The following is a 25099-nucleotide window of genomic DNA, read 5'->3' as shown; positions in this document are numbered from 1 at the left end:
CAGGCTCTTTCAGTTGTTATCGGTTCTGCATGTAACATAGGGAGTTACGGCAGCCATCTTGGGACTATCAGGATGGTAGAATGGAAAGATGCAAGGTATCGGGGTTCTAAGATGGTCTTTTCTTGTAGTGGCAGGCTAGGTGATTAGGACCAACCTTCCCACTGAGGACAATCATTTATATTTGTTTTTATTTTCTCAAAAGCATTAAAGAGCTAACAAGATAAAGAATTTCTAGGTCAAAACCTAGGAGAAGTTTAAAATCCAAAGAGGAAGGCCCAAAACACACAAAAAAAGCTTTTGCCTTGGGAGCATTTGCCAATCTGCAAGAAACAATAGTATTTAGTTTAGTAGCAAAACTAAGCTGTGCTTTTGGCAACCAGGAGGAGTAGGAAAGCAGAAAGCAACATCCAGGGCCTCTGCCCCAGAAGACTTTGATAAACAACATTCACTCTAAGCTAGGCTTCCTCTCAGAGGGGAAGCTTCACCCTCAAGATAAAGGTAGCCTAGAATAAACTAGCTGTTAATGCAAACCTGAAACCCAGTTGCCTGCAACCTAGGTCGAAGGAATCTTAAGCATTTTGTTAAGGTAGAACTGGACTGGTGGTATCCCAGGGGCTGTCAAAAGAAAATAAAAATCATTGCAGAAGAATGTTATCATTCTTGGCTTCAAGGCCAATGATCAAGATACAAAGATAAAAAACACAAGGAAAAAGTATACTATGAAGAAGGATCATCAGGAATAGCAGAATACAGAAAGAGACCCACATTTGTGGTAATCATTTCACAATGTGCGTGTGTGTGTGTGCGTGTGTGTATATATGAAATATATACGTATATACATACATAAAAATGGAATATATTTACCATGTACCACATGATATATATATCAAAGTATGATATATATGTCATATATATATCAAAGTATGATATATATGTCATATATATATCAAAGTATGATATATATGTCATATATATATCAAAGTATGATATATATGTCATATATATATCAAAGTATGATATATATGTCATATATATCAAAGTATGATATATATGTCATATATATATCAAAGTATGATATATATGTCATATATATATCAAAGTATGATATATATGTCATATATATATCAAAGTATGATATATATGTCATATATATATCAAAGTATGATATATATGTCATATATATATCAAAGTATGATATATATGTCATATATATATCAAAGTATGATATATATGTCATATATATCAAAGTATGATATATATGTCATATATATCAAAGTATGATATATGTCATATATATCAAAGTATGATATATATGTCATATATATATCAAAGTATGATATATATGTCATATATATATCAAAGTATGATATATATGTCATATATATATCAAAGTATGATATATATGTCATATATATATCAAAGTATGATATATATGTCATATATATATCAAAGTATGATATATATGTCATATATATATCAAAGTATGATATATATGTCATATATATATCAAAGTATGATATATATGTCATATATATATCAAAGTATGATATATATGTCATATATATATCAAAGTATGATATATATGTCATATATATATCAAAGTATGATATATATGTCATATATATATCAAAGTATGATATATATGTCATATATATATCAAAGTATGATATATATGTCATATATATATCAAAGTATGATATATATGTCATATATATATCAAAGTATGATATATATGTCATATATATATCAAAGTATCATGTGGTACATGGTAAATATATTCCATTTTTATTTGTCCATTTTATCTCAATAAAGCCAGGGAAAAAAATCGACCCATAAAGACTTTAGATAATGGAATTATCAAACAAAAAACTATAAAACAAATAGGCTTACTATGCTCAATGCTCAAAGAAACAAAAGATAAGCTTGAAAGTATTTTTCATAAAATTGGAAACCAAAAGAAAGGTGATTTGGGAAATAATTAAATAGGGAAGGGATTTTAGCACTAAAAATACAATAATTGAAATTAAGAAGTTAGTGAACACATTTAATTGCAGATTAGACACAGCTAAAAAGAGAATAAACTGGAGGATATGTCAGAGGAAATTATCTAGAATGCATCAAAGGGAGATAAAAATATCTAGAATAATAAGAAGTATAGACTATACAACAAGAAATTGCAACATACAATCAGTTGAGATCTCAAATGGAAAGAAGAAAAAGAACAGAGATAATAACTGACAATCTTCCAAAAATGACGAACTACAACATTTTATAGATTTAAGAAATCTAATTAACCTAGGCAGACTAAATAAGAAAGAAGCTAGTGATGATGTTGAGCCTCTAATTCAATTGCCCAAATTCTAAACTTCTTGTTAAGAGAAGCAGGAGAAGGAGAAGCAGGAGGAGAAGTGAAGGCAAGAGGAGAAATGCATTTATTGCTTATGCATTTTGAGTTTGGGTTGAATTACCTGCAGCCAAAAGCATCCCAAATTATATTCATGGTGAGAATAAAGTAGCCAACAATTATTGAGTGCTGACTATGTGTACATACGCATTTTGTGTAATCCCCTGCAAAGCCTTATGAGGTAGTATATTATCAGCCAAGGCAGGCTAGGTAAGCTACAGATACAAACCACCCCCCAAATCTTAGTAACTTCACAGAAAATAAGATTAATATTTGCTCATACTACATGTTCAACTTGGTTCAGTAGAGAGCTGTGATCATCATAGTCACTCACAGTCCCAGGCTGATGAAGGATTTATCCCAACAGAGCTACAATCAATTAAACAATGGAAGGAAGTAAACAGTATATTGGCTTTTAAAGCTTCCACTTGGAAATGAAATACCTGACTTCTGCTCACGTTTCATTGGCCAAAGCAGGTCACATGACCAAGGATGTAGAGAAGTACAATCTAACTGTCTGCCCAAACATGTAGGCAGCTAGAAGTACTAAATGAATGGTACTAATGACTACCACAGATAGATATTATCCTAATTCTCTGAATAAAGAAACTGAGACTCAGAAAAGTATTTAGTCACTAGTTAAATTAGTCAAGAATATACTAATTAATACATTTTCCTGGAGGAGATATTAACATGACTATCTGCCTTTTGGTGGCTGGAGTAGTCAGAAGAGAAATGTACCAGTAAGGAGCCAAGCAGAGTACCCAGTTGGGTCTTATCCTTGGCTATCCCAGAATCACTACCCTCAGGGCAGAGTATGGAACCAAGGTAGCAAGAGGCAAATATCCTAATCCTTCCTTTGTTCCTTGTGCTAACTGGAGCCTCCCCTGCAAGGATAAGACTGGACTGCAATTGGCCAAACAGACAGTATACACATATATGTACTGTGGGCTCCCATTATCTTATATATTCCAGGTGTTCAAGATGTGATTAACAGAGTGAGGGGCGGAGAAGCCACATAATCAGATTGGTCATGCCAAGCTTGTTAACTCTGATCTGTGCAGGTTCAGAAAGCTTGCCAAAGCAAAGGAGACCCATTCTGTCCAAACACAGAAGGAGCTGTCTTGCTCTCTTAAGTCCTCAAGACCTTCCTATGAGCTGGATTTTCCAGCCTGTAATGTACAGAACATTCCCTACCTCCTTCCATACCTAATGATGACACTGTCTACCTCCTCCCTCCCAGCACCCCACATCTGTTGGCAAGCTCTCTTGGCTGCCCTTCCTGCTATGTATGTGCTGCCTCTGCCAGCGCAGTCCAGCCTCCTCCAGACACAGCAGCATTTGTCTGGGATTCTCTCCCTGTGGCAGGGAAAGAGTCAACACCAGGGTTCTTACTTATTTATTCCTTCCCAGGCATGAGGCAGCAGTTAAGGAGAAGGGAGTTAAGGACAGGGAGGACAAGGCCTAGAAAAGAAGCTCTAGGGGGCCAGATTGGTGGGGAAAAGTCTCTATAATTTCAACTGCGTTCCAACCACATTGTCTCTAGCTGAGCCCCCTGGGTGAAAGGTCTGTATATTACCGAGGATGGGAGATTGTAGTCTTAATTATGTCTTGAAGCATTTGGCTGTGTTCATCCTGAAACTTCCAACAGGAAAAAAAAAATGTGGTTTCCATTACACTATCACTGAGGGACTTGTACTGGGGTTGGGATCATTAAAATGAAAACACTGATGAGTAAGCCATGGCATTTTGTCTCTAAGACTTAACGTCCTTCCTCCACCCCTAGCCCTGTACTTTATTTTGAGACAAGCTTAAAATAGTCTATAAAATATGGAGCTCATTATCCCATCTAACAGATTTCATTTAGCATGAAAGTAGATTAAAAGCCCCATGCCAATTATTCCTCCTATCCTGGGTTTATAAGGAAGATACTCCTCTGGGTTCTTTAGAGCACAATTCTGCAACAGCCCAGGAGAACCAAGAAGTGCCACTTGCAACCCCACTCAGCTTATTTTTCATAGTGATAACAAGGAAGGATAGAGAAATGCAATCCTGCTTTTGGAGCTTCTTAGAAATTTTGCCTGGAGCCTTTAAAAGCTGAACCCAAACCAGATAACCCTCAAACACATGAATTCTCCATTCTGTTCACATACAATGACTACATCAAGGCTACTGAGAACAGTAAAGGGGTATATATCGGGGAATACAATGGAAAGAGGTCTCAACTTGGAGTTTTTTATTCTGGCTTCATATCCAGGCTTAGCCGATAATTGTATGACTTTGGGGAGTAAAATCATTTCTTTGAGCCTCAGTTTCCTCATCTTATCTCTTCCAACTTCATCTTTCTTATTTTCCATGTACAGGTGTCATCTCCTCTCCACAGTCCTCTCCAAGGCCCAGCACAAGGCTTTATATAGAAGGGAGGAGGAACTGATGTCTTGATTGCACTGACAGTACCCTCTGAGCTGGCCCTTGGAGGTGAGTTCGATGATAAGAGTATCCAGGTGAGGCTCCTCTCCCTTGCTGCTATACTTTTCAGTCATGGGTCCTCTCTCAGTCCCCTCAGTTATCTCATGTATACAATGAGAATAACACCCTCCCACAACATCACAGGGTCATGGGAGGTTTGAATGAAGCAGTAAGCACCTATCCAAGGTCTTGAACTATTCCACCTCTCCAGTCTGAGCTCATGACACTGCCTGTTCTTTTTTAAGAATATCAGGACCATCTGAACTGCATTTCCTCATTTTTCACTTTTTCTACTTAAAAATCATTTTCTAAGCACTCTTTCTTCCTTCCTTACAACAGAGGAAGTGTTCCCCCTCCTCCAGTCTACCACTTCCATCTGCACTCTTTATTCAATCCATTCCTACCTCCTCCAGGTCACTGCTTCACTTTAGAGCACTTATCACAAGCTGTTATTGCAAATTCAACTGTTACTTTGACTTGTGTATTGTCTGCCTTAGTCACTAGAATGTAAACTCCATGAAGATTTCATGCCTTATTCATGTTATATTCCTAGCAAATAGCACTGTCCCTGGAATATTGTCAGTGCTCAATGAATATTTATTGAATGGATAAATTCATTTCTGTTTGTCATCTTTAAACTTCTATCACTGGTCCCTTACCCCAGCCTCAAACACATTCAGGCCTTCCACCTTGAACAAAATCATCACTTGACCCTAATGTCCCACCAACTACCATTCTATTTTTACCTTTCATTTTCTGACATATTTCTCAAACAAACAATATGTGCTTGCTGCTGCCTCATCTTCACCACCTCCTCCCACTGCAATCTGGTTTCTTCTCATTGAGGTGCTGAAACAATGCTGTAAGTAGTCACCAATGCCTTCTGTCACCAAAGCCCTCAACATTGCCTCCTCTCCCTGCACATGGAGCTCCCTAACTCTCCTTCTCCTCTATTCCCACGAAATTATTATGTCCTGGCTCTCCTCCTACCCTTAAGGAATACTCTTCGTATCTCTCTTATCCTGTCTCCCTTGTCAATACTTTCGAAAAACAGTCTACACTACTCTCACTTTTCTCTATGCTGTCTTCCTTGAGCTAATACCAGTTTCACCATCACTTCTTGGCAAATGACTCAAAATATTCATCTCCTACCCTGACTTCCCCCTAGAAACACAAACCTACTTTAATGCATGAATGAATCAGGCATCTTGTAATCATCTAAAACTCAAAGTTTCTAAATCCCTTCACCAACACCCCAAGTCCTACTCATCTTTTCAGACTTTTAGTGTAACAGTTGCCACTCCTCAAGTCAAACCTAAGCATGAAAGCTTCAATGACCCTTTAATATGAAGAGTAAGAAATCCCTGTTGCTTTCTCTGACATTATCTTGTACATCCTTCTCTTCCTTCCTCTCCATAGGCCAATGCTTCCTTCACATCCATTTTCTTTTTCTCCAGTTGTCTTTATGCATTCAGATTCATCTTTAAAGAACATGACCAGCACCAGGCTCTTATGCTCAGAAGTTCCCCATGACCCTTGATCCCTCTTGTGTGCCTTACCTTCCTGATACACTGACCTGCCCCCTTTTCTTTAGCTATCCCTCCCCTTCAACCCACTTTGTGCTTCTGCCCATGCTTTACTGTCTAGAATGTTTGGCCCCACCTTCTCCACCAAACAAACTCCTATTAATCCTGCACCCCAAGCTAAACTATCAGATATTCCGAGAAGACTTACTTCTCCAACCCCTCTAGGCAATTAGCTGTTCTGTCCTCTGTGATCCTATGCAAGCCTAGGTAATTGCACTTACCAGTTTTGTTGTAAGGTCCTTTTTACACATCTGAGTCTCTCCTTAAACCATATGAACCCAGTAGTACTTAGTCTACTGGCTGGTACCTTGGTACTGCTCAATACCTTTTCTAATTGAATGCTACAACTCTGGAACCATTTGCCCTTAACCCAACATGCCAATGCAAGAATCTTCACAAGGTAGCCCCAATCTGTCCCTCCAATCTTAACTCTTATCACACAGATGCTCCAGGCAGTCTGATTTAGTCTTCATTCCCCAAGCACACCCTGTATTTGCTGATTTCCATCCTCATAATTCAGGGCTACTAAAGCTTAACCCTGTTCTCTCCTTTTTATCCTGTCATTGCATTATCTATTGTGTTATTTGTTATTGTCTACTTCCCCCATTGAACCATAACACTTCACAAAGACAAGAAGACTGTCTTCTTTAGCATTGTATTCCCAGAGCCTTGGGTAGAGCAAAGCACATAGTAGGACCTTAGAAGACATTTGTTGAATAAATGAACATTTCTTCTTTCATTCAGACCCAATTATTTCTCTCTTATAAATTCATAGCACTCATCTAGCAACTTAACATGAAAGAGTACCTGCGGCATCACAAAGATATATTATAGGTATTATAGGTAAATATTTTGTAGATATTGTCCACACAGAACCATGAAACATTAGAGCTAGAAGAGCTCCCCCTTATAAGTAATCCATCACTTGAAAGAGGGCCAACAGAGATGCAGAGATGTTACTGTTGATTCTTTTTTTTTCTCTCTCTTTTCTTGGAGATGGAGTCTCGCTCTGCCACCCAGGCTAGAGTGCAGTAGCGTGATCTCAGCCCACTGCAACCTCCACCTATCAGGTTCAAGCAATTCTCCTGCCTCAGCCTCCTGAGTAGCTGGGACTATAGTTGCATGCCGTCACACCCGCCTAATTTTTTGTATTTTAGTAGAGATGGGGTTTTACCATGTTGCCCAAGCTGGTCTCCAACTCCTGAGCTCAGGCAATCTGTCCACCTCGGCCTCCCAAAGTGCTAGGATTACAGGTATAAGTCACTGCGCCCAGCCTTACTGTTGATTCTTGATCTTTCAGGAGTTTGAATTGTAAGCTCCCTAAGGGCAGCGAGCTTACACCTAACCCTAATCACTCCCTGCTCTACCTGGACCCTTAGTAGAGTCTATTACTACTGCTACTAATAACAACAACGATACTAATTGCTTTGGTGTTTTCTTTGATAACAAGCCACCTCTGTCCACAAGGTGAAGAGCAAACCCATCACTTATACTGGGGATCCAACTAGCCTTCTGAATATCCAGGGACACAGCTGTCCCACTGCCCCTTGGTTCTCAGCAACCACTGAGTATGCCACCACAGAACAGGCCCTGGGAGGACATGCCATATCTGGGCAAGTGCTGCTTTACTGTTCTCACATCACAGTAATCTCCACCCCACTGGATGGAAACACCACACCGGGACCTCACAAAGCAGCTATCAGTGTCCTTCCCCTAGGACTTGGCCTAGATACATCTTGCCTGGGTAGTTCACACCACAGACAAGACATCCCAATGATATGCTCTACTACCTGCTGACAGGGAAGGTGGCTGGACTCCCAGTTTAACATGCATGCTGGAGAGACAGACAGATGGAGCTCTTCCCATCTGTATGGCAGCAGGTAGAGGGGGCAACCCATCCTAGACAGGAGTCCTGGGTCCTGGATCTTGACTTTTCCCTTAGCAGCTCTCTGACTTTAACCAAGCACTTAATCTCTACGAGCCTGTTTCCTATCTGTGAAACGGGAAGTGATATGATCTATCTCAGAAAGGCATAATGAGAAACAAAGGGGTAAGATATTTGGAATTATCAAATAATTACATTTATCTTTTTCCTCCTTAACAATGCTGTGATAATCAATGGTTCCCTGGAGAGTTCAGATACTCTGTTAGCCAAAGTTATTTATTAGGTTTCCTATTAGGATATAACTTTGAATTAGTTATCTAGGTGAAAATACAAAGGATAGTGAGGACAAGGGCTTGCCCTCAGGGAAACTCCACTCTTAATGGAGGGAAATTATCCCTGACAAGAAACTAAGATTCCTAAAGCTGCAAAAATTCAGAAAACAAGCACATACTTACTGAGTACTTACTGGTACCCAACACGGGTCACACATATTAGCTCCTTCAAGGCTCACAACAACCTCCTGAGGTATGTACTATTACTACCCACAGGAGCACATTGTGAATTACAGAACACTAGCCATGCACCTAGTGACCACGAGTCTCTGAACGGAACCAGGTATAGTCAGGGGATCTTTTTCTGGAGGACATCAGGGCTAAGAGGTTTGGAGGGAAAAGAATGTGGATTAACTATAAGAAGAGGAGGTTTGGGGCATTTCAAGAGAAAGCACAAGAAAATATGAAGGTTGCTGGTGAGGCTCTGGTACAGAACAACAGGGAATTGTTCTGTGATGGTGTTTCAAGCGGGTGTGTGTTCAAACTCTTTATTAGACAAAAGGCCTGGTCCCTTTAGTAAAGTGATCTTGTGCCAAAAGCCAATTAAATAACTCTAATAGGTATATATACATAGATGACTATAAAAGCCAATTTAAAGTAACTTCTTTATGTATTACCTGAATATTTGGCTCAAATGAGAAGGTGATTAAAACAAACTCCTCTAATTAGAAAAACCCTAGCACAGCAGAATCACCCAATGTGCTTTTCATACACATGCTGTGTGCTTTTCTCTTCTTTTTCCCACTGAATATAAGAAAGAAGGAACAAGTCATAAAGGTTGGCACAAAGAACCCACACATCATGCTGGGCACACATATGCAATAGTTAACAAGAACAGGGTAAGCCAGACCACAATGGGTATCCAGAGTCCATGGCAGGCTAGGGACCAGTTACAAGCAGATGGCCTAAGCACAGATACCAAGTCTGACCTGGTTAGGGGCCAGAGCTGTGCAGATAGCTGAGCAGCAGGCAAGCCAATGACAGAGCAAGTCAAAGACAGGGTATCTGTCAGACATAGAAGATGAGGAGCCAGAAAAAGGCTGCAGGCATGGTGAGGATGAGAGCGAGGAAAAGGAAAGCACAAAGATCAGGGTACCCTGACAACCAAGACCATGAGGTCCAGCTGCCTCTTGACTTCTTGCACCTGAGCAGAATCAATCCTTGACTTGGAATGTTTGGGAGATTTGAAAGTTGAGACAACAAAGAATGGCCAGACAGGGAGAGGTGAACTTTAGTGACAAACCCAAGTAGATTCCTGGTCAAAGTAGAGCCCAACACCATGAAGCCTTGAAAACAGTTATTCTCCTTACCTCCCATTTATCCTGAAGGGAGAAAACAATTTTTCTTTCTCTAATTCTGGCAGAATATGGACAATGCCCACCTAATGCCTTCCTAGTATGAGTTATACTAACCAAGGAAGGAAAGGTTTTTGACATCTACAGTGACAGACCACCATCCCTACCTCCAAACCCCTCAGCAGCCTGAACTGAGAGCAATAAACCCAAAGCAAGCTGAGGCCAAACAACCTCCTGGGACACAGGTAAATTGCTTTTCTGGGAATATGAAGGAAAGTCAAGGTTTATCTAAAAAGTCATTGAAAATGGTTGAAGTTTGTAAAGACAGTTGCATGAGGTGTATCGAAAAGATTGCGTTCTTACACAGTTTGTTCCTCAGCATAGTTCTATGTGTACTCCTATGTTTACTATTCCCATGTAGTGACTTGTTTTTCGTTCATTTTGTTATTTTGCAACAGAGTTCCTTTTGCCCTTACTCTCTGACATCCATGTTAAAGGATGACAACAAGCAGTTCTCAACTCTGGCTGCCATTAGAATCACCTACAGAGATCTTTAAAATGCCAGTGTTTAGCCCCCTTTCCAGCTATTCCAATTTAATTGGCTGGAGGTGGAAGTAGGGGTGTTGAAACGGAGGAACTGGACATTACGCTTTCTAAGAGTTCCCAGATGATTCTAGCATACATTGAGAGATAAGAAACAGTTGGTTTCTGGTCCAGAATCCAGAACACTTTGTGGTAGCTACAGGAATGTGGACAGTACCAAGAAGATAATCTCATTTGTCTACTTTTGTTTTTGTTGTTTGTGCTTTTGAGGTCTTAGCCATAAAATATTTGCCTAGACTAATATCCTGAAGGGTTTCCCTATGTTTTCTTCTAGCAATTTCATAGTTTCTGGTCTTACACGTAAGCCTTTAATCCATTTTGAGCTGATTTTTGTATAGGGTGAGAGATAGGGGTCTAATTTCATTCTTCTGAATATAGATATCCCATTTTCCCAGCACCACTTATTGAAAAGGATGTCCTTTTCCCAATATATGTTCTTGGCACCCTTGTTGAAACTAGAAAGCTTCTGCACAGCAAGGGAAACAATCAACAGAGTGAAGAGACAACCTGTAGAATGGAAGAAAATATTTGCAAATTGTTAATCCAACATGGGACTGATATCCAGAATATACAAGGAATTCACGTAACAGCAAACAAAACAAAACAAAACAACCCAAATAATCCCATTAAAAAGTGGGCAAATGATCTGAATAGACTTTTTCTTTTTTTTTGAGACTGAGTCTCGTTATATCGCCCAGGCTGGAGTGCAGTGGCACAATCTCGGCTCACTGAAACCTCTGCCTCCCTAGTTCAAGCGATTCTCCTGCCTCAGCCTCCTGAGTAGCTGGGATTACAGGTGCGCACTGCCATGCCCAGCTAATTTTTGTGTTTTTAGTAGAGATGGAGTTTCACCATGTTGGCCAGGCTGGTCTCGAACTCCTGACCTCAGGTGATCCACCTGCCTTGGCCTCCCAAAGTGCTGGAATTACAGGCATGAGCCACTGCACCTGGCCCAAATAGGCTCTTCTCAAAAGAATACACACAAATGGCCAACAGGTATATTTTTTTAATGCTCAAAATCATTAATCACCAGGGAAATGCCATCAAAACCACAATGAGATATCATCTTACCACAATTACAATGGTTATTATCAAAAAGACAAAAAATAAAAGATGCTGGTGAGGATGTGGAGAAAAGGGAACTCTTACACACTGCCGGTGGGAATGTAAATTAGTACAGTTGTTATGGAAAACAGTATGGAGGTTTCTCATAAAAACTAAAAATAGAACTACTATACAATCCAGCAATCCCACTACTGGGTACTTATCCAAAAGAAAAGAGATCAATCAGTATATCAAGGGATACCTGTACCCTCATGTTTACTGCAGCACTATTCACAATAGCCAGGATGTGGAATCAATCTAAGTGTCTATCAATGGGTGAATAGATAAAGAAAATGTGTTATATATATACAATGGAATACTACTCAGCTATAAAAAGGAAATCCTGTCATTTGCAGCCACATAGATGGAACTGAAGGTCATTATGTTAAGTGAAATAAGCCAGGTACAGAAAGACAAATATTACATGTTCTCACTCATATGTGGAAGCTAAAAAAGTTCATCTTACGGTGTAAACAGTACAATGATAGGTTGGTGAATGGGTACAAACATACAGACAGAAAGAGTAAGTTCTAGGGTTTGATAGCACAGTGGGGTGACGATCATTAATAACACTATATTGTATAGTTCATAATAGCTAGAAGAGAAGATTTGAAATGTTCCTAACATAAATAAGAAACGTTCGAGGTGATGGATAGCCTTAGTACCCTGAATTGATCATTACACATTGTATGCATGTAACAAAATATCACTTGTACCCATAAATATGTACGATTATTATGTGTCAATTTTTAAAAGCATCAAGAAGAAATTAGAAGCCTAATTCAGCATATCACTTAAGTTCAACATGTAAGATGTTGACATAATGACAAACATCAGTAATTTTTGTACTTCTGTCACTATTTTAACCATATCCACATACCTCCTACACTGTTGTTTCCTTGATATTAAGTTGACTCTTTTTTACTTATGCTTCTTTATAAAAGAAATTAGTGGACTGCGAGGTGACATAAAAAGGTAGGAGAAAAAGAAAAAAGAAGATCATGGCTGAAAGGGAAAGGCACTCAGGATTAGAGGCAAGAAGACAGGTAGGCGCAAGTCCAGGATTGGAGACACAGGATCTGTGGGGCGAAGGTGGCCCAGCACAGACATAAGAAGGGATGGAAGCTGGGCAATTAGTTAGAGGATAATAGAGAAATGCCAGGGAATGGGGATACTTGTAGCAGGTAGCATAAAGCTGTGCCTTGAAAGAACACAAGGGACAGACAATAGGCATGAGGGCCAGGGAGGCTGGAGACATACTGGGGCCAAGAAACTAAGGCAGGGCAAAGTGTGAGGCCCAGGCAGGGATGCCAGAAGGAGAAGAGGGAGACCAGAGGTAGGAATGAAGAGAGAGCTGAGGAATGGGTGGGATTAAGGAGGGCCCACAGTGAATGGGTGGGGCAGGAGTGGACAGCCCAACAGAAGCAGGCATCGGGGAAAACAGATTGTCTTCTGGACTGTGCCAAGCAGTGACCAGCAAGAGAAGCTCAAGAAACATCTGTAAATCACCTAAAATCATCTCATGTACTACCAGTGGTGGACATTCCCACATGCTGGGAAACACTGCCTGATGCTCTGTGAATAAAGAGCAGCAGTCTTTCATTCTTCCCATTACCAAAAAAAATTACATGTAAACAAAGGAATGTAAACCCCTACCTTACTTGTCAGGTCCCCACGAATACACCAAAACTCAACAACAAAAAGCAATGTGACTTCTTTTATATGCAACTCATGCTTCTTATCTCTATGAGCTCTTTTCTTTTGATAGACAGTCCCCACCATAGCAACCATCTCCTTAGTCAACGTCTATAAGCACAGAATACAATCAGCAGAATTGACAAACGCCCAGTAACAAACACCATAAAAACAGCATCTATTATTAAGGACAATAAATCATCAAAATACTGTCTGAACAAGCTGGTAGTACACTGTCAAATAAATTCTTGCATATAGTTAAGTATAGCCCTAGAAAACAATACCCTTTATTTTTTAAATCCTTACCCTTAGCTGAACAGTGATAGGGGAGACAAAAGATTAGTCTGCAATCATCAAGCCTACGCTGTTATTTCTTTGTAAAGTTTATTTCAGCTCCATGATGTGTTCTAATGTTTCCTGCCTTTTCCTAGGTGTGTCAAATCACAGATTCACTTATCCTCCAGTCACAGCCAAGTGAGTGACTCAGGCCAGCATACAGCTCATCCATTATTTCAATTTCCTGGGATAAACTCATCAGTTCCCACTTCTCATTTCCTATCCCCTCCTTACTTTCTTGAGGCCTGTTACTTTCAAGATGACATAAGGCACGACAATGATGAGGGCAAAATGATATAAAATCTTCAAACAGATCAAAGGAGCTAAATTCTGTTACACTTAAGAAAGATCAAATCTAAGGGAATTCTGTTCACTGCCCAGAAAGGCAGGTTCATCTTTCATTCATTTACTCATTCATTCCTTCAACAAATATTTATTGAGCATCTTTCAATGAGCTAGCTCAGCCTAACATGCCACTTTAAAGCATGCCATTTTCTATGCAATGTTAGGTAACATTCATTACAAGAGGAAAGTTGCTATAACTGAAAATTATTTTTGAATATGGATGTGGGTATGCACACATGTGTAATACTTTAATACTGATTAACCAGAACTGGGCAACATAATCAACACCCAACCTCCAAACACATGGAAATCAGACACCCTACACAGTCAAGAGCTACTGGTCTAAAACTTTACATTAAGGAAAACCCTATAGATAGAAATACACATAAACTTTCAAATTACAGCCATATGTGGTGATCAAACGTGCATAGAAGACCACATAATTCTTGCAACCAGCTTTTGCTATCCAAGGTGACAGGTTAATCTATCAACCCATAAATTCATTAACCTGACATTTCCAAAATGCCTGACACTGTATATGCACTAACACAATAAATTTCCCCCAAATTCTATGATGTAGGCATTATTATTAATATTCCAATTTTTAAGATTAACAAACTGAGAATTTGGTTAAGTATAGCCCTAGAAAACAAGACCCTTTATGTTTTAAGTCCTTACCCTTAGCCATTTATTCAAGGGCACTTAGAAGGCAATGGAGCCAGAACTTGAGCCTAAGTTTGTGACTCATGGATTCAAGCATTTCTAAAAGATAAAAATAAATTGGTAGTATTATAGCTTATACATTAACATCTAGTTTCTTCTTATAATTAGCATCATATGGTAGTGTGAATCTTGTTTAAATTCATGTAAGTATAAATTGTCTCTAAGCCTCTAACCATTCTTAATTGGACTTTTCTTAGTTCCCGGTTATTATATACCACCTGTTCCTGTCTTTCCCAGGATGTTTGTTGGAGAGTGAGAATTAACTGCCTTGGTAATGAAAACTACCATTTAAAGAGTACTTTGTTTGTGCCATGCACTGGGATAAGTATTTCACTTGTAGTTTCTCACTTAGCCCCTATGGCAACCCTCTGAGTTGGTACTACCATTATCATCATCACCCCTTTTTACGAATGAAGGAAAGAAGATACAGAGAGGTTAAGCAACTTGCCTGAGGTCACAAAGATAAGGAGGATTCACATCTAGTGGTCTCTTCTCCCTTCTCCCAGTCTATAATCTTCATCAGTGTGAAGTTCTGATGCCCTTCTTAACGCCCTCATCTCAAGTCTGGGCTCCCACTGGCCTGTTTCTCGGTGATAGTGAGAAACTGCTTTTAGTGTGTGCTGGTTTGGTTTCCTCCATCTTTGATTTCTCCCCTGATAAGGGCCCTGTTTCACCTGCTCTGTGCAGCTGTCTGCTTCCACCTGGTATTGATCTCCCGGCACATCAAGACTATTCCTCATAGAGATGAATACACCTTGGGCTGTATAGCAAGGCTTCCCCAGGGCCATCTTTTCCATCAGGAGTTTGATCTCATTCTTGCCAAAACCTCTTAAAGAAGCCAAAGCTTTTAAAAATAATATTCAACATTTTAAAAAATCAATTACCAAACAAGTTCACAGTGGCTTTTCCTTACAAAAGAACATCTGGATTTGTGTCACATTATCAGAAGACTTTAATTGCATTAATATTTGATAAAATGTATTAAGGTCGGATTAACCTGAGAAATAAAACTGATTTTCTCTTTTCTTTCCACTAACTGCAAATTCTGTACCAGCTCTATCTGTAGATAATCAAAAAAGGGAGCTATCCTCAGGATAGGTATTAATAGCTCTGTGAAGCTAAGAGGTGCATAGGGAGGAACTCAGCATTTACTAAGCACCTACTGTGTGCACCACATATGATGTTATATATTTTACATGTATGAATTAAATAATAGCTCCAGAGCAACCTCAGCACATAGGTCTTACTGTGCCCATTTTATAGATGGGTAAACAAGCTCAGAAAAGTCACATAAATCAGGCTAAGGTCAGTGGCAGAGCTGAGACTTGAGCCTGAGTCTGTTTGCCCCCAGCTTCTTACTGCAGGAATCATTCTCCTTCTGCACTGCTTCTCAGAGAGTTCTATCAAGAGCCCTGCAAGACAGGGCTTAACTTGTATTTGACTAGAGTACTGAGCTTGATGAAAAACCCAGCAAGAAATGAGATCCTGTTATACAGATGCTCCCCAAATGACCCTGTGCTCCCGATTCCCAGCTGGGTCATACATGTCCCCAGAAAAACAGCCTTTCTTTACTTTCCATGGGTTTGCTACTTGCCTCTGTTTCATTCCTTCTCTCTCTTCTTGACCCCCCTCCCCTCTCTGCTGTGTCTTTCTGCATGTCTCTTTATGTCTCTATGTGTATTTATCTCTCTCAGTCTCTCATACAAGCATACACACACTCAGGATACCTCGATCCAGCAGCCGGAGCAAGCGGAGATACCAGAGATACCACTGGTCCCAGAAGCGGTCCGTCATCCCACCCTGAACTCATCCTTCACAGCCAGTCCCCTCGGCAGAGCCTCATCCCACCACCGCTGACTCGAGGAGGCCGGAATCACTTGACGCTGGGCTCGCACACAGCCTGCTCTAAGCAAATGCCTGCCTGCAAAGACAGCCACCAGTCCTCCCACACAGAGGCTGACTGTGCCGGGAGCCGGTTTCACAGCAACAAAGGAACAAGTGCAGAACAACGCCGTGTGCAGACCGAGCCTGCCTGGACCCAAGGGGAGGTCGGAGATGTGTGGGAGGGAGTCAGGAAGGGTTTTCGCAAAGACGCGAGGTTTGCAGTGGTCTTGAGAATGAAAATCCACAGTCAAGTCCATGTCTTAAATTTTTTCCAGCATCTCCTGCCATCCTGGCCTCCATACCTCCCACACCAGAGGCCAGTGGCTCCTCCAATAGAATATGGGATGGGAAGCCAGAAGCTCGGCCATTTTGGACTTTGAGGCCAGTCCAGAAGCCTGGGAGCGTTACTGCCTCACTGCCTCACTGTAGGGACCACTGGCTCTCCTTGCCCAAGACTGTAGGACCTGCATGACTGGAAAAAGGCCACAGATCCTTTTTCCCTACGTCCCTTCATGGAACCTTTGTTATAGTAGAGACAGCATGGGCTTTGAAGTCACACAGTCATGGGTCCAAATCCTGGTTGCCACTTAATACTTGCCTGGCCTGGATCAAGTTATTCAGCTCCCTGTGCCTCAGCTTCCTCCTCTGTAAACCAGAGAGAACAGTATTTGTGAGCCTCAAAGCAAAAGAAGAATATAATGTTTCTGGTGTTGCACCTGGTAGATACTGGTAGATAGAAGGTCCTCCCTTACCTCTCAACCCCTCTCCCTCTTGCCAGACTCTCAGTTCCCCACACGTTCATACATCCCACGGTTTTCTATCCCCAGGACTTTGCTCCTGCCCTTCCTGCCAATAGCATGCTCTCCCCACTCTCCACTTCATCATGGCCAAATCCTCCTAATTTTTCCAACAAATAACTCAAATGCCACAGAATCCAGGCAGACTTCCCTGATCTTCCTTCCTTTATATTTTATTTTTTTCATTCCACCTTCTCCTTTGTATATGACTCTTCTCCCTTACTTGCCCATAAACTCCATCTTTGTGTCCCTCAAAGAACCCTGAACTTCGCAGTTACGAGTGATTACTAACTAGACAAATGAACATGCAAGGGCATCTGAGTCCCCGATACAATGTTATTTTCAAGGCAAGGAGAAGAGTAAGCTGCACAGACCTCAGCCCCTGGGCATTGTCTAAGGCCTTTGGGGCATGACGGGGTGCCCAGTCCTTGCCCAATCACAGCCCCTCTTACAGTGGGCCAGCCTGTGACCCAGGTGACTGGGAGTGCTATTCACTGAAATGAAACCTGAGGAGTCCCCAGGTCTAGGATGACTTTGTTCTCCAAGCCTAAAAACTACCCAACAGCCATCTGCACATTCATCACAGCTCTGTGCAGCCTAGGCCATGCCAGCAATGCCTTCTCACTGTCCTAACAGAATGATGGTCTCCCAGGCCTCCTGGTCTCCATCAGGCAACTGGAGGCATGTCTCCCTCAGTACCAGCTCTTCCTTGGAACTTATACCTCCAAGATGAGAGAGGGTGCAGATTTCTGAAGAACTCAGACTGGGGAGGAGGCACGTCCAGGGGGTAGGAGCTAGGAGGGAGAGGGAGAAAGCAAGCAGAGTCACAACGTCCACCGCCTGCCCCTGCCCCCCAACTGCCTTGTGGTTTCTTCTTAAAGGGCAGCATTGGGTCTCGGCAGAGACATCACCACCCAAGAAGCTACCTCTCAGGCTCTGTTAGCATTATTTTCTTATTACCTTAAATGGACAAGACTCCAGTGTGTAGTTAACACAAGAATGCAAACCCCTCCTCCTCCCTCCAGAGAGAAGTAACCCGGTGTTTCTCCCTTCACGAATAACAAGAATCCATCGCTCACATGTGGCCAGTACTTTTTCGTTCACAAAGTACTTTCATAACTATCATCTCCTGTTTGCCCTGCAAGGTCTGTAGGATGGGAATCACTTTCTCCAGTATACAGAAGAGAAAATCCATGTTCCAAAAGATTAAATAACTTGTTTAAGGTCAGATAACTCGTAGGTGCCCATCTGTCTCCTCCCTGAGAGTTTCTGGGGCACTAAGAGATTCCCTGGGAAACTGTGACATGTTTCACTGAGATACGGGAGCCCTCACAGTAGGGCAGGACCTGGGGAAACACTGCTGTTTCCTAACAGGAACCCTGAGGGAGGCCCCTCCAGGGCAGTGCTGACATGCCATGGGCACAGGTTGAGTGGAGGGTCCAAATGAGGCCACTTATTAACTAAGGGCTTTTCATCTTTTTCTTTGGCCCCTGACTTATAACTGCAGAGAGAGTGCATCTCCAAGTAAGAATGCCAAAAAGGCTTTTTCTAACACAACTTGGGAGAAATCTGAAACGGGAGGCTCCCATCGTGGCAGGAGACCTAGACAGAGAGGGGCAGGGGAAGAGCATCTGACTGTGAGGCAGAAAGTCCCAGAGAGTGCTCTAATGGTGTTAGTGCTACAAGCCTCATTCTTGGGGCTGGAGAAAGAAGCTGGCTCTGTTCCCCTCCCTCCAGTAATCAAGGGTAAAACATTCCACACAGTCTCATTTGCAGAGAAAATGGGAATAAAGACTGTCAAGAATAATATGGGTGCAAGCACTTCCCCTGCAAACAGACCTAAGAACATAAGCAATGCCCACTGGGTCAGCCCCAGGGTGAACCCATTCAGCCTGGAGTTTTACTCAAGATTGACTTCAACCCATCAGGCTGGGCTCCTTGGAGCTCCCCAGCCCACCACTGCTCATTTCTCCATCTCCCACAGAGCCTCATAAGTCTTACTTGAAATGCAGCCCCTCCAGAAGTTGAATAAAATGTTCCAAGAGACTGTCAGCATTGCCATTTAACTGCAGTGCAATTAGAAAGGATATTGGCCAGGACACAGCCTTATTAGTAGGTTTTTGTTGTTGTTTTTGTTTTGTCTTATACAATGCTTCCATAGTGGCTCCTTCTTTCATCATGGTCAAAGCAAGCACAACTATTCCCGTTCACATGTTTCCTCCAGCCCACCCAGCTGGCTACAGAGACATGTTTTCCAGGGACAGGCAGTGTCACCAGGCCAGCAACAGCCCATCCACTCCAGAGGGCTGATGCCCATCCGGATGTTCAGCAGTTACTTGATATCACAACATGGATGTGTTCCTTTCTCTTCGATGTTCCTTCTTCTTTCCTTGGCACTGTTCTTTCTCCCTCTCTTCACCCACCCCAACTTGAAAACACTGTGTTCCCCATCAGATAAAGCCAGCACAAGTGTATAGAGCAGAAGGCAAGCAGCACGGAGGGAGGAGAGATCCAACCATATCCCAGATCTTTCCCACTCATCTCCTGGGACGACAATGGCCACTGTCCCCTCAGCAGCACTGGCCCAACTCCTCAGACACATGGACCTATCTGGCAAGTGAAGACAATACAGGAGGTAGCATAGTTGCTGGTATCTGCAAACCAAAGTGAAGACCGTCCACAGACATACTGATCTCCCTCACCCTGCCCCAACAAGTGGGCTCCACCCGGCTACCATTTTGACCTGCAAGCTGTGCTTCAGTTGTAACATGAATCAAACACTCCAGCAGACAGCATCCTCAGTCACCTCCCACACCACTTCTGTCCCCTTGGCGATTAGCGCCCAAGTGGTGGAGTGGAACCTGTGGCAACACATTCCCAGGGATACCATTTCAAGGGTGGGTTGGACCCCTGCCAGTCTCTCCCATGACAGCTTAGTGTCCCCAGGTGAACGGGCTTCTTAGGTCCACACCTGAGGACAGTATCTACAGCAAGTAAGTATCACCTGGACACTGAAATTCAAGTCCACCCTCCCAAGAGGCCCTTTCCAGCTAACCTCACACATTCTCTATCTCAGAGGTTCTCAAAGTTTAATGGGCAGCAGAATCACCTTAGACGGTTGGTTATCCATACAGATAACAAGGCCTCACTCCCAGAGGCCTGCATTTTTAACAAGCTCCCCAGAGAATTCTGCAATGGTGATCCATCCGCTTCAGTCCGTGCTCTCCTCTCCTATCCTCAGCACCAGCTTCGTGTCACTATCTTGAATTCTAGTGCGTACCCCACCTCCCCCAACACCCTGAGAGTCCAATAGGGAGGGAGATTCTGAGTCCCCCATTAGAATATGCTCACCTGGAAGGCAGAGGGGCCTCTCTCCTCTCAAGGCCCAGTAGAGGGCCCCACATGGAGGGGTGAGAAGCTGCCACCCAGGAGGCTGAGAAATCAGCCTCATCTCTCCACAGGCTCCAGAAAGCCTTCGTTCTGCCACAGTTCCACTGCACATCTGTACAATGGCTTTAAATGTCACCTCAAATATCAGGCCAGGCAGCAGGAGGGAAAGGCAGAAGCTAATTATTCCTCCTTGCCTCAGCTTTTGTGTAGCTTTCATCTTGCTCACCTCCGACCTTTGCTGAGGATCTTTAACTCTGCCTTGGCTGAGGCATGCCCAGCTCATGGAAGACAACCTTTCACTGCCCTGGGCTCTAAACCACCTTGTTAAGTGGTGAAAACCTGATACCTCCTTACCCCTTCTCTGGGGGCTTCTAGTTCCCCCAGCAGTCAATAGAACCCCCATGTTGCACTGAATCTCTAACACAGCATGTCACCCCAGTACCCCCCACTGCCCACACAAGAGCCAGTCCCCTCTCCTCCTTCAGGACCTTATAAAGCTCGTCTACCCTGGGCCCCATGCCCTCTCCACTAGGTCCTGTGAAAAGTACCATGACAACCTCATCCCATCCAAGGTATTTATGATGAGAGCTTAATATTTAGGCCCTCAGGAAATATTCCTATTTTGGCAAAAGATAAAGCCTAGGTCAAAGGAAGGCATAGAGGAGTGCAGGCCTTAGGTAAGCAGTGGTGGGGGTGGATATCTGCAGTCAGGGAGCAGAGTCCATGACTCCCTTCCCTAGGTCTTCACAGGCATGTCCCTGTGAGGCCATCCTGATGAAGTCAATCACAGAAGCTGGTGCACCTTCCATCCTCCCTCACTGCCCTGACCTCCCATTTCCTACTCAGCATGAACACCTGGTTGGCTGCCTTCCCCAAGGCACCTATATTGCAAAGGAGTTCTTCCTGAAAAAAAAAAAAAAAAAAGCTGGTAAATATTTGGAGAGACCCTCTCAGAACGGATCCATGAGGCCTCTGCAATCCAGAGTTCACTATTACCTCCGTTTCCCTCGCAGCCAGTCATGCAGTTCCTCCATCTCATTTCCACCAAGAGCCATTTCTCTGCCTATCAAAGGAGACGGTGTTACTTCATGGCCAACAGGAGGCCGTTCACCCCCCAGGAGGTTTGGCTTCTCTTAAATGTTCCTCACATCTCTCAGTCCCTGAGGTCACCATCAGAGAATCAGGAAGCTAAGTTGCCAGTCACCACAGCTGAAGCCTCACTCCTCAGCCCAGGCGGAGCCCTCCTGTGAACCTCTACCTGCGCTCTCCATCCCATGCCCTTCTCCATCCCCTCCAGGAACTTTTCCAGATAGCCCCCCTCAGCAGGTCTGCCCAGTAAAATCAGGCACCATACCATAGGACTAGGATTGATAATAATGAATGTGAAGTTCAACCATATCAAAAGGAAACCCCTGTATTGTCAAATAAATGCTAAATTTTGGTTAGCACATATCTAGAGCTCAACATTTTTTTTTCTACTTAGTCCCTTTTTTGCTTTAGTCCCTTGGGTATTTTTTTTTCTTTTTATGGAAAGTATATAATCTGTGTGTGTTCCACAGGGCCACCCACTGTTAAATCAGAATATCTGACTCACCTGAATGCCCTGGCTCCCTACATACACATCAAGCTGGATAATGAAATTACTTGCACACTAGCCAATTTGAATATTCTCTTCCTTGGCTCTTATTTTCAAAAAGAAAAAAAAAACTATTTGCAAAGATCACTTTACTTTTCAACAAATGAACGCTGCTTATGGTTCTTAAAAATAATTTGAGTCTCATAAATTCTATAAACCTTTTTATACCTCTTGTACCATTAATTTGCAAGCCTTCGAGGTACTGGGAAAGGGCTGAGGCTTTAGAATAACTTCCCACATCTCAGTTTCTTCATCTTTTGGATGGAGATAAGACTAATCCCATAAAACTTGAACTTTTCATGAGGAAAAAACAAAATAGCATATAAAATCCAAAGCACTACACTTAATACATAGTGGATACTTCATAAAGGTTAGTGCATTCTCCTGCAACAAAAACAAGCTCAGGTCACATTGAAATTCTCAATTCATGGGACCAGAGTTAAAGTCAAGTCACTACTCCAAGTTTCCCAGGCTTCTCTACCTGCCCTTCAGGAGGGGGCAGATTCTTAGAGCTTACGTTTCCTCTAATTCCTGTGACACTCTCCTTCCCTCACTAGGGAAATGAAAATGTCCAGCTGCCCCAACTCATCTGATCTCCTCTTTCTGACACAGGTTGGAAAGTTCCACTGGAGATTCAATTACGAAAACTGTTTTGACTATACCTTGTGACACATGTGGATGACCCTCGGCACTAAGGAAAAGAGAAACTCTATGAAGTTCTTGATGGACCATCCGCATAGTGAACAACAATTATTTGGCATCCCGAAAAGTCCACCAATCCTGGCCTCACATCATGATACCCATGGGGAAAAAAAAAACTACAAAACTTCAAGAAGAAAAATTTTTATAGTCTTAGGGCGGGATGGTTTTCCTAAGCAAGACACAAAACTCAGTATATTGGCTTATATACACATTTTTAAAAATTTTTTGAAGGATATACAAATCACCAAAGGAGAACAGGAGTCTGAACACAGTAGTAGAAGGACAACCTTTTACTGTAACTCATCTTACACATTTTGAATTTTGACTCTTGAACTGTATCACCTAACTCTTTAAAAGACGTTTCAAAATAATGGAGTCAATAATAGATACAACTGTTCTTGGCATCTAGCTGCTTTGTTGTGAGAAGGCTAAGCCACATGGAAAGGCCATGTGGAAGAGAACTACAGATGCTGGTTGAGAACCCCAGCTAGTCCCAGCCCCCTCCCAGCCACCAGAGGAAGCCTACCCTGGAGCTGCCAGCTATCCCAGCACCCCAAAAGACACCACATGGAGCAGAAGAACTGCCTGGTAAGCCCCACAATTATGAGAATGATAAATTGATGTTCTAAGTCACTAAGATTTAGGGTGGTTTGTTACAGTGTAACAGGTAACAAAACAGAGTCATTGGTGCATGCAGAGCAAAGTAAAGCCCCATGATTCGATGAGATCGCCAAGGAGATGTTGAAAATGATTGTGCCTTCTTTCATCTAGAAGGCAAAAAGCATGGTTAGTCTCAGGACCACATCTATTTATTAATAGCTTCCTCTCTACTCTTAGAATTCTGAAGATGGGGTTGTCACAGAGGGTGCCTAATTAACATGCTTGCTTGAATTATAAAAAGAAATTAGACTTTCTCTGACAGGAAGTAAGTATGTCTAATTTGGCTACTTGCTTTGACAATCAGATTTGCCTTTCCCAATTCATATAAATCCGTAGCTCCAAGATTTTGAAGAAAATACGTTTAAAGCCTATTATAATATGCAACATGCTAGAAAATGTATTATTTGCAACCATTTAAACTCATGGTAAAAAAATATTTAGGTATCCACTAAAATGCGTGAAGGGGCATAAAGTTTTCAATATTCTTTTAGAGCATACAGAAGCAAAAAAAGTCTGATGCCCACTGAATGACAGTATACTTTCACAAAGAAACACTATGCAGCTATGAATAAAGAATGATGAGGCTTTCTGTGAATTGATATGAAAAGATCTTCAAGACATACTGTTGGGTTAAAAACGCAAGGCATAGAGCAGGATAGTTAGTATTCACCTGCTGTTGATCAGAAAGGGATAACTTAAGTATGAATTCTGATTTGCTTATATTTACAAAAAGAAATACTGGGAGGGTTCCCGAGAAACTAATACTGATGGTTACCTATGGGAAAAGTGGCTTGGTAGACAGGTATAGGGGTCATATAAAGACCTATTTATTTTGTACTAATTTTTGAACACTGTGAGTACATTATATTTTCATATATTTTAAGTCCTCACAGAATAAAATAGTAGATAAAGTTGCAAAAACATGAATGTTAAAAGATAATGCAGGAAGTAAATATTTGCCACGTTTGCAACAATAAATTATACAAAGGGTTAATATCTCTAATTTACAAAAAGTTCCTAGAAACCATTAAGAAAAAGTTAACAACCTGGTATAAAAATAAGTAAAGATTATGAACAGGCAACCCACAGATAAGGAAATATAAATGACTGATAAAAAGTAAAAAGATGCTGACCATTACTAATGATCAGGGAAATGTAAGTAAGCAATAACAGCATGCCACATTTTACCTATAAGATTTCCCCCAGCAAACACACACACACACACACACACACACACACACACACACACACAC

The 25099-nt window shown here is 41.8% G+C and overlaps 1 protein-coding gene across 25 annotated transcripts in view; it reads right to left on the bottom strand.

Moving 5' to 3' along the window:
• Positions 1-25099, bottom strand: part of KALRN (kalirin RhoGEF kinase) — a 692638-nt gene that overhangs the window by 614627 nt on the left and 52912 nt on the right. For 6 of the 25 annotated variants that reach the window (XM_034957214.2, XM_034957215.2, XM_034957217.2 and 3 more), the window contains exon 1: positions 16505-16723. The exons of 17 other annotated variants lie outside the window; for them this stretch is intronic. In XM_034957214.2, coding sequence (XP_034813105.1) covers positions 16505-16571 — 67 coding nt within the window. In that variant the 5' untranslated portion in view covers positions 16572-16723. Of the gene's footprint in view, positions 1-16504; positions 16724-25099 lie in introns of those variants that run through there. 2 more of the 25 variants (XM_057301876.1, XM_057301877.1) reach the window with 1 other exon arrangement.

This window comes from Pan paniscus, chromosome 2 (assembly GCF_029289425.2).
Source record: "Pan paniscus chromosome 2, NHGRI_mPanPan1-v2.0_pri, whole genome shotgun sequence".
In the NCBI taxonomy this organism is placed as follows: Eukaryota; Metazoa; Chordata; class Mammalia; order Primates; family Hominidae; genus Pan; species Pan paniscus.
Note: the sequence above shows the minus strand (reverse complement) of the source record. Positions and strands in the feature narration are given on the sequence as shown.